Source organism: Salmo trutta, chromosome 32 (genome assembly GCF_901001165.1).
Source record: "Salmo trutta chromosome 32, fSalTru1.1, whole genome shotgun sequence".
NCBI classification, from domain to species: domain Eukaryota; kingdom Metazoa; phylum Chordata; class Actinopteri; order Salmoniformes; family Salmonidae; genus Salmo; species Salmo trutta.
This window is the reverse complement of record NC_042988.1, coordinates 39,970,440-39,979,467: the sequence shown is the minus strand read 5'-3', so window position 1 is coordinate 39,979,467 and position 9,028 is coordinate 39,970,440. Positions and strand designations below refer to the sequence as shown.

General features: G+C 47.7%; 1 protein-coding gene across 1 annotated transcript; it reads left to right on the top strand.

Annotated features, from left to right (window-relative positions):
- Positions 1-4,565: 4,565 nt before the first annotated feature.
- LOC115170514 (extensin-like) lies at positions 4,566-5,060 on the top strand. Its single transcript, XM_029726727.1, has one exon. It carries the CDS (start codon positions 4,566-4,568, stop codon positions 5,058-5,060), a length of 495 nt encoding a protein of 164 aa, XP_029582587.1.
- The last annotated feature ends 3,968 nt before the right edge of the window (positions 5,061-9,028 follow it).

Here is a 9,028-nt window from a genome sequence, read left to right as displayed (position 1 = left end):
TATTCCCTACATAGTGCACTACTTTAGACCAAGGTCTCTGTCAGATTTAGGTCCAGGCTACCTTCTTGATAACAGGCTGATTTGTTCTTAACTGACTTGCCTAGTTAAATAAAGGTTAAATAAAAATACTGTTAGCCATGGCCTTCATTATATTCATAACACCCTGTTAGCTATCTGTTAGCCATTACATTCATTATAGTGATAACACCCTGTTAGCTATCTGTTAGCCATAACATTCATTATAGTGATAACACCATGTTAGCTATCTGTTAGCTGTAACATTCATTATAGTGATCACACCCTGTTAGCTATCTGTTAGCAATGGAATTCATTATAGTGATAACAACACGTTAGCTATCTGCTAGACATGGCATTCATTATAGTGATAGCACCCTGTTAACACTATAGCCTACAGACTACATAGCACCACAGAGAGTTAGAAGAGAGGTCAAAACGGAGATAAAGAAAGAAAACTACGTTTGGCTTCGTTAAAAGGAAACAAAGTTGACTCCACTGCCCTGACTGCCCTTGCGCTATCAGTTGGTGTAGCTGATCCATGTCATGCTGCAGTAGTTTGTTTTGATCGTGTGTGTGTGTGTGTGTGTGTGTGTGTGTGTGTGTGTGTGTGTGTGTGTGTGTGTGTGTGTGTCCATCCATTCTCCCTTGCCAAACCTTCTCCAGCCTGCTGCCACTGTGTGAGATGACAGTCATTACAGAGCATTAGTGGTTCTGAGAGTGGCTACTCTGGGCAGCTTTCCAGACCATGCAGACGGATACACACACACACACACACACACACACGTTTTAGCAGCACAGGGCATGAGCCCCTAATTGACTACAGCAACATACCCCTGGCTGGTTGACCACAGTGGTCTATCTCTACAGTCACCAAATCAAATTTTATTGGACACATACACATAGTTAGCAGAAGTTAATGCGAGTGTAGCGAAATGCTTGTGCTTCTAGTTCTGACCGTGCAGTAATATCTAACAAGTAATCTAACAATTTCACAACAACTACCTTGTACACACAAGTGTAAAGGAATCAGTAAGAATGTCTACATATAAATATATGGATGAGCGATGGCCGTGCGGCATAGACAAGATGCAGTAGATGGTATAGAGTACAGTATATACATATGAGATGAGTAATGTAGGGTATGTAAACATTATATAAAACGACATTATTTAAAGTTACTAGTGATACATTTATTACATCCACATTTTTATTATTAAAGAGTCTAGAGATTTGAGTCTGTATGTTGGCAGCAGCCACTCAGTGTTAGTGATGGCTGTTTAACAGTCTGATGGCCTTGAGATAGAAGCTGTTTTTCAGTCTCTCGGTCCCTGCTTTGATGCACCTGTACTGACCTCGCCTTCTGGATGATAGCAGGGTGAACAGGCAGTGGCTCGGGTGGTTGTTGTCCTTGATGATCTTTTTGGCCTTCCTGTGATATCAGATGGTGTAGGTGTCCTGGAGGGCAGGTAGTTTGCCCCCAGTGATGTGTTGTGCAGACCTCACTACCCTCTGGAGAGCCTTACGGTTGTGGGCAGAGCAGTTGCCATACCAGGATGTGATATAGCCAGACAGGATGCTCTCCATTTTGCATCTGTAAAAGTTTGTGAGTGTTTTCTGGCCTGTTGGTTCTTTATCACATGTGGATCCCCCTGACCACGTAGGGAAACATTACACCCACATCCAATGAGATCCTTGAGATCCCAGTCTGACCACGGTCAGGCCACAGAATCACCTCCCAACACACTGGCAGGAACATGACACATTGACCTAGTTGTGTAGTTCTATGTGCTAAAAACAGATGTTCTTGAAAACTCCGCTAACAGTTGAATGGATCTCTTTTAAGCACCGTGTTTATCCATCTCCCTGACCCAGCCCCGGATCGGCCAGTCATCTCCTAACAGAAACACTCTGTCAGGAAAGCAACAGTCCACAGGGTATATGAATTCCATCTTCCTCTGGGTGGACAGTGTTAACACCAGGGTGACACATCAAGTCTACAACTGACCCTGATCTTGGAACAGATAACCATGTTAGTTCTATTAGTGTAACACACACACACACACACACACACACACACACACACACACACACACACACACACACACACACACACACACACACACACACACACACACACACAGGAAATGTTTATTTTATTTTTTCATTTTTTTATTTAATATATGTATATATTTTATTGTCATTTAGCAGACACTCTTATCCAGAGCAACTTACAGTAGTGAATGCATACATTTCAATTCATACATTTTTTTTTCTCCCCATACTGGCCCCCCATGGGAATCAAACCCACAACCCTGGCATTGCAAACACCATGCTCTACCAACTGAGCCACAGGGAAATTTTAAGTTGGTTATTGTGAAGAGGGTTCTTCTGAACATCCCAGGTCAGGAAGACAGGGCAGGAATTACAGATGTTGATTTGGTTTTTGTGAAGAGGGTTCTTCTGAACATCCCAGGTCAGGAAGACAGGGAGGAAATTACAGATGTTGATTTGGTTTTTGTGAAGAGGGTTTCTCTGAACATCCCAGGTCAGGAAGACAGGGAGGGAATTACTCTGTTACTCTGTTATGTTTAATGTAAGTAGGTAATAGATCACATTCCTCTTCACATCTCTTCCTCACCCCACCCTCCTGCAACTGGCCTGCACCAAAGATGAACCCATGATTGTCCTGTAGTGTATAATACAATGGATATGACCTAGTTCATTGTGCAGAAGGTTGTGAGTTCTCATCCCAGATCAGGAAGACAGGGACGAGAGAAGAACTAGCATTACTAGTTGTACCAGATCCCATTCCTCTCTCTATCCTTTTCCCTCATCCCAACCCTTACAGCTGGGTTCTGGGCTGCCATTCTGAACTACTACAGAATGTCACTAATTCACTCACATCCTGGTGGAAATGAAGAACCAACAGGCCCCAGAAAATTCAACCCAAACAGAGAGAAAATACCCTAAGATGAGTTAACTATACACAGCAGAGAGAGAGAGATAGAGAGAGATAGATAAGAATGGTGAAATCTGGGAACAGAGTAGGACAGATGTAGCAGAACAGTACCTCCTCCTCTCCTGATCCTGAGCCAGAGGAGATGTTGAGATGTATTGTTATCTGTTATGCATTCCAGATAGAACCCTAGACTATTTCCTCACCCTAGTGAGAGTGTTTCAAAACATGTGTTCCACTAAAGTAATAAATGAACTGTCTCCCACTCATGACAAGACTTGGGTTTGGCTAAAAACAAAAAGTTAGAAAAAATTGAGAAATATAATTTAACACCCTCTACATCTCTCTCTCTCTGCCTACAGTCTCCCTCTCTCTCCCTACAGTCTCCCTCTCTCTGCCTACAGTCTCTCTCTCTGCCTACAGTCTCTCTCTCTGCCTACAGTCTCTCTCTCTGCCTACAGTCTCTCTCTCTCCCTACAGTCTCTCTCTCTGCCTACAGTCTCTCTCTCTGCCTACAGTCTCTCTCTCTCCCTACAGTCTCCCTCTCTCTCCCTACAGTCTCCCTCTCTCTGCCTACAGTCTCTCTCTCTGCCTACAGTCTCTCTCTCTCCCTACAGTCTCTCTCTCTACTACAGTCTCCCTCTCTCTGCCTACAGTCTCTTTCTCTGCCTACAGTCTCTCTCTCTGCCTACAGTCTCTCTCTCCCTACAGTCTCCCTCTCTCTGCCTACAGTCTCTCTCTCTGCCTACAGTCTCTCTCTCTCCCTACAGTCTCCCTCTCTCTCCCTACAGTCTCCCTCTCTCTCCCTACAGTCTCCCTCTCTCTCCCTACAGTCTCCCTCTCTCTGCCTACAGTCTCTCTCTCTGCCTACAGTCTCTCTCTCTCTCTCTCTCTCTCTCTCTCTCTCTCTCTCTCTCCCTAGTCTCTCTTTCTCTCTCTCTCTCCCTAGTCTCTATTTCTCTCTCTCTCTCTCCCTAGTCTTTCTTTCTCTCTCCCTAGTCTCTCTCTCTCTCCCTAGTCTCTCTTTCTCTATCCCTACAGTCTCTCTCTCCCTACAGTCTCTCTCTCTCCCTAGTCTCTCTCTCTCTCCTTAGTCTCTGTCTCTCTTTCTCTCTCTCTCTCTCTCTCTCTCTCTCTCTCTCTCTCCCTAGTCTCTCTCTCTCCTTACAGTCTTACTCTCTCTCTCCCTACAATCTCTCTCTAATAAAAAAACTCTGCTAAAGTCATGAAAAACAGAGAGAGGTGGCATGATTTTTTTTATTTGCGGTGGTGGGGGATTGGACGGAATACAACTTAATTGAAACCAGGGCTTCTACCTTGCGTTATGCAGTGGTGGGGGATGGAACGGAGTACAACCTAATTGAAACTGCTTGTTTCTTGCTTGAGTGTGTGTGTGTGTTTGTGTTTATTTGTTATTTTTCCAAGATAAAGTTACCCTTTCAAAGCAATTACCTGGCTTTTCATTACACTCTCTGTACAGCTAGACTCCAGCCCTATTAAAGCCCAGCTCTTGCACGTCTTAATTTCAAGTCTATTGCTCTCAATAACCACACGTGCAGCATTGGATTAGAACTCCCTCAAAAGTAAACATATGTATGTACACACCCATAAAGTCCCTACACCCCTACACCCCCTACAGCCCTACAGCCCCTACACCCCTTACAGACCCTACAGCCTTACAGCTCCTACAGCCCCTACAGCCCTATACTCCCTACAGCCCCTACAGCCATACAGCCCCTACAGCCCAACACCCCCTACAGCCCTTACAGCCCTACAGCCCCAACAGCCCCTACACCCCTTACAGACCCTACAGCCCTACACTCCCTACAGCCCCTACATCCCTACAGCTCTACAGCCATACACCCCCTACAGCCCTACACCCCCTACAGCCCCTACAGCCCTTACAGCCCTACAACCCCAACAGCCCTTACACCCCTTACAGCCCCTACAGCCCTACACTCCCTACAGCCCCTACAGCCCTACACCCCCTACAGCCTTACAGCCCCTACAGCCCTACACTCCCTACAGCCCTTACAGCCCTTCAGCCCTACGGCCTACAGCCCCCAGCTCAACACATGTATACTAAGTGTACACACACACAACCTCTCTCTCTGTCTCTAGGTCTGTAATGTAGGGTCAGTGAGCCAGGTTTGTTTTTAACGAGAGAGCTCAGTCAGGGATGGAAACGAACACAGCCTGAGTCCCAAAGGGAGCCCTGTTCCCTATACAGTGCATTACGTTTGACCAGAGACCTATGGGCACTGAACAGAAGTAGTGCACTACATAGGGAATAGGGTACCATTTTGAGAAGCACCGACAGTGTCAATGTTGGATATGATGTGGGTTCTTAATCTGGACAAAATCACCCATTATATCCTCATTGGAGGGAGAGAACGGTCTGTGATGGTCATCATTGGATGTGGGAATAAACAGACTGACTAAGACAGGGTCTATGACAGTCATCACCAGATGTGAGAATTATTTCATTTTTATTTAACCTGTTTTTAACCTTATTGGAGAGAAGGACTAACTCTCCCATTATAACCTTATTGGAGAGAAGAACTAACTCTCCCATTATAACCTTATTGGAGAGAAGAACTAACTCTCCCATTATAACCTTATTGGAGAGAAGAACTAACTTTCCCATTATCGGAGAGAAGGACTAACTCTCCCATTATTGGAGAGAAGGACTAACTCTCCCATTATAACCTTATTGGAGAGAAGGACTAACTTTCCCATTATAACCTTATTGGAGAGAAGGACTAACTCTCCCATTATTGGAGAGAAGGACTAACTCTCCCATTATAACCTTATTGGAGAGAAGGACTAACTCTCCCATTATAACCTTATTGGAGAAAAGGTCTAACTCTTCATTTATTAGAGTAAAATTCTAACTCTCCCATTATAGCATTATTGGAGAGAACAACTAACTCTCCCATTATTGGAGAGAAGAACTAACTCTCCGATTATGGCATTATTGGAGAGAAGGACTAACTCTCCCATTATTGGAGAGAAGAACTGACCCTCCCATTATAGAAAAGAACTACGAACTCTCCCATTGTAACGATCGTCGTCGGGTGATAAGGAAGCGGACCAAAACGCAGCTGGGAGCGAACACATGTTTATTGAACACACTGGAATTAAACATGTACACAAAATCAAGAAAACTGTCGATACGTTACGTGCTCAAAACAAAGAGACAACAACCCACAAACATCGTGGGGGGAAAGGAACTTAAATGTGATTCCCAATCAGACATAACTAGCGACAGCTGTCTGATTGGAAATCACCCCCGAGCCCAACATAGAAATAAACCACAAAGAAAGGCTATAACAAAACATAGAAAATAAACCATAGAAATACCACACCCTGACCAAAATAGCAGAGTTCCCCTGGTCAGGGCGTGACAGTACCCCCCCCTCCAACGGTGCGTACTCCCGGCGCACCAACCTAAAGTCTATTAGGGGGGGGACCCGGGTGGGCGCCTCATTCTCGGTGGAGGCTCTGGCCCCGGGCGTGTTTCTCCCCCTGCCTCCACCCTAGCCCTACCCCTCTGGCCCGGACTGGACCACGGTGGAGCGGCATGCTCAGGCTCCGGAGCGGAGCCGCCGACCGGAACAGGACTGGTCACCGGTGGACCGGACACAGGCCGTGCCGGACTGTGGACACGCGCCGTGGGCCTGGTGCGGGGAACAGGGACGGGCCGGACAGGACCGGGGACACGCACCACCAACCTGGTGCGGGGAGCAGGGACGGGCCGGACTGGCCTGGGGACACGCACCACCAACCTGGTGCGGGGAGCAGGGACGGGCCGGACTGGACTGGGGACACGCACCACCGGCTTGGTGCGGGGAGCCGGGATGGGCCGGACAGGACTGTGGACACGCACCACTAACCTGGTGCGGGGAGCAGGAATGGGCCGGACAGGACTGGGGACACGCACCACTAACCTGGTGCGGGGAGCAGGGACGGGCCGGACTGGACTGGGGACACGCACCACTGGCTTGGTGCGGGGAGCAGGGATGGGCCGGACTGGACTGTGGACACGCACCACATTCGCCCCGGCAAGGGCGAGGTGCTGGCACAGGACGTGCTGGACCGTGACCGCACACCGGCGACACAGTGCGCATAAGCGGCGCCGGATATCCTGGACCGAGGAGGCGCACTGGAGGTCTGGAGTGCACAGCTGACATCACCCGTTCTGGCTCAACGCCCACCTTAGCCTGGCAAGTGTGGAGCGCTGGCACAGAACGCACTGGGCTGTGCAGCCGTACCGGAGACACAGTGCGCGTCCTCGGCGCAGGATACATCGGACCGAGAAGGGGCACCGGAGGCCAGGAGCGCTGAGCCGGCACAACACGTCCTCGCTGAACACTCCCCCTAGCCCGGCAAATGTGGGGCGCTGGCACAGAGCGCACTGGGCTGTGCAGGCGCACTGGCGATACCGTGCGCACCTCTGCCACCCAAGGCTCTTCCTCCACGCTGTCCCTACGCAGGTCCTCCAGGACCTGCCACATCTCTGCCTCCTCCTTCGCCGTTATCCCCCACGAGAGCAGTGGTCTGGGCTCTTCCTCTGCCCTTCCGGACCACCCCATTAGCCCCCCCAAAAAACATTTCTTGGGGGTGTCTTCCGGGCCTCCTCGACCGCCGCCTGCGACTCCGTCTACCGGCTGGCTTTTCCTCCTCGACCTGGGAATCCGTCCGCCAGGGTCCTTTCCCCGACATGATCTCCTCCCAGGTCCAGAACTCCTTCCCCTCGCGAGCCCATCTCTCGCGCTCCTTATCCTCCCGCTGCTTGGTCCTGGTTCGGTGGGTTGTTCTGTAACGATCGTCGTCGGGTGATAAGGAAGCGGACCAAAACGCAGCTGGGAGCGAACACATGTTTATTGAACACACTGGAATTAAACATGTACACAAAATCAAGAACACTGTCGATACGTTACGTGCTCAAAACAAAGAGACAACAACCCACAAACATCGTGGGGGGAAAGGAACTTAAATGTGATTCCCAATCAGACATAACTAGCGACAGCTGTCTGATTGGAAATCACCCCCGAGCCCAACATAGAAATAAACCACAAAGAAAGGCTATAACAAAACATAGAAAATAAACCATAGAAATACCACACCCTGACCAAAATAGCAGAGTTCCCCTGGTCAGGGCGTGACACCCATTATAACGTTACTGGAGAGAAGAACTAACTCTCCGACTATAACCTTATTGGAGAGAAGGACTAACTCTCCCATTATTGGAGAGAAGGGCTAACTCTCCCATTATTGGAGAGAAGGGCTAACTCTCCCATTATTGGAGAGAAGGACTAACTCTCCCAATATTGGAAAGAAGAACTAACTCTCCCATTATAACCTTATTAGAGAGAAATCCTAACTCTCCCATTATACCACTATTGGCGATAAGGACTAACTCTCCCATTATTGGAGAGAAGGACTAACTCTCCCATTTTAACATTAATGAGAGAAGAACTAACTCTCCCATTATTGGAGAGAAGGACTAACCCTCCCATTATTGGAGAGAAGGCCTAACTCTCCCATTATTGGAGAGAAGGCCTAACTCTCCCATTATTGGAGAGAATAACTAACGCTCCCATTATAACCTTATTGGAGAGAAGAACTAACTCTCCCATTATTGGAGAGAAGGACTAACTCTCCCAATATTGGAAAGAAGAACTAACTCTCCCATTATAACCTTATTAGAGAGAAATCCTAACTCTCCCATTATACCACTATTGGAGATAAGGACTAACTCTCCCATTATTGGAGAGAACTATGAACTCTCCCATTATAACATTTATTGGAGAGAAGAACTAACTCTCCCATTATAACATTATTGGAGAGAAGGACTAACTCTCCCATTACTGGAGAGAAGGACTAACTCTTCCATTATAACCTTATTGGAGAGAAGGACTAACTCTCCCATTATAGGAGAGAACTATGAACTCTCCCATTATAACATTATTGGAGAGAGGGACTAACTCTCCCATTATTGGAGAGATGGACTAACTCTCCCATCATTGGAGAGAAGAACTAACCCTCCCA

Bases quoted from the DNA above. Each gene is read 5' to 3' on its own strand.
- LOC115170514 (XM_029726727.1), top strand. From the start codon at position 4,566: ATGTATGTACACACCCATAAAGTCCCTACACCCCTACACCCCCTACAG.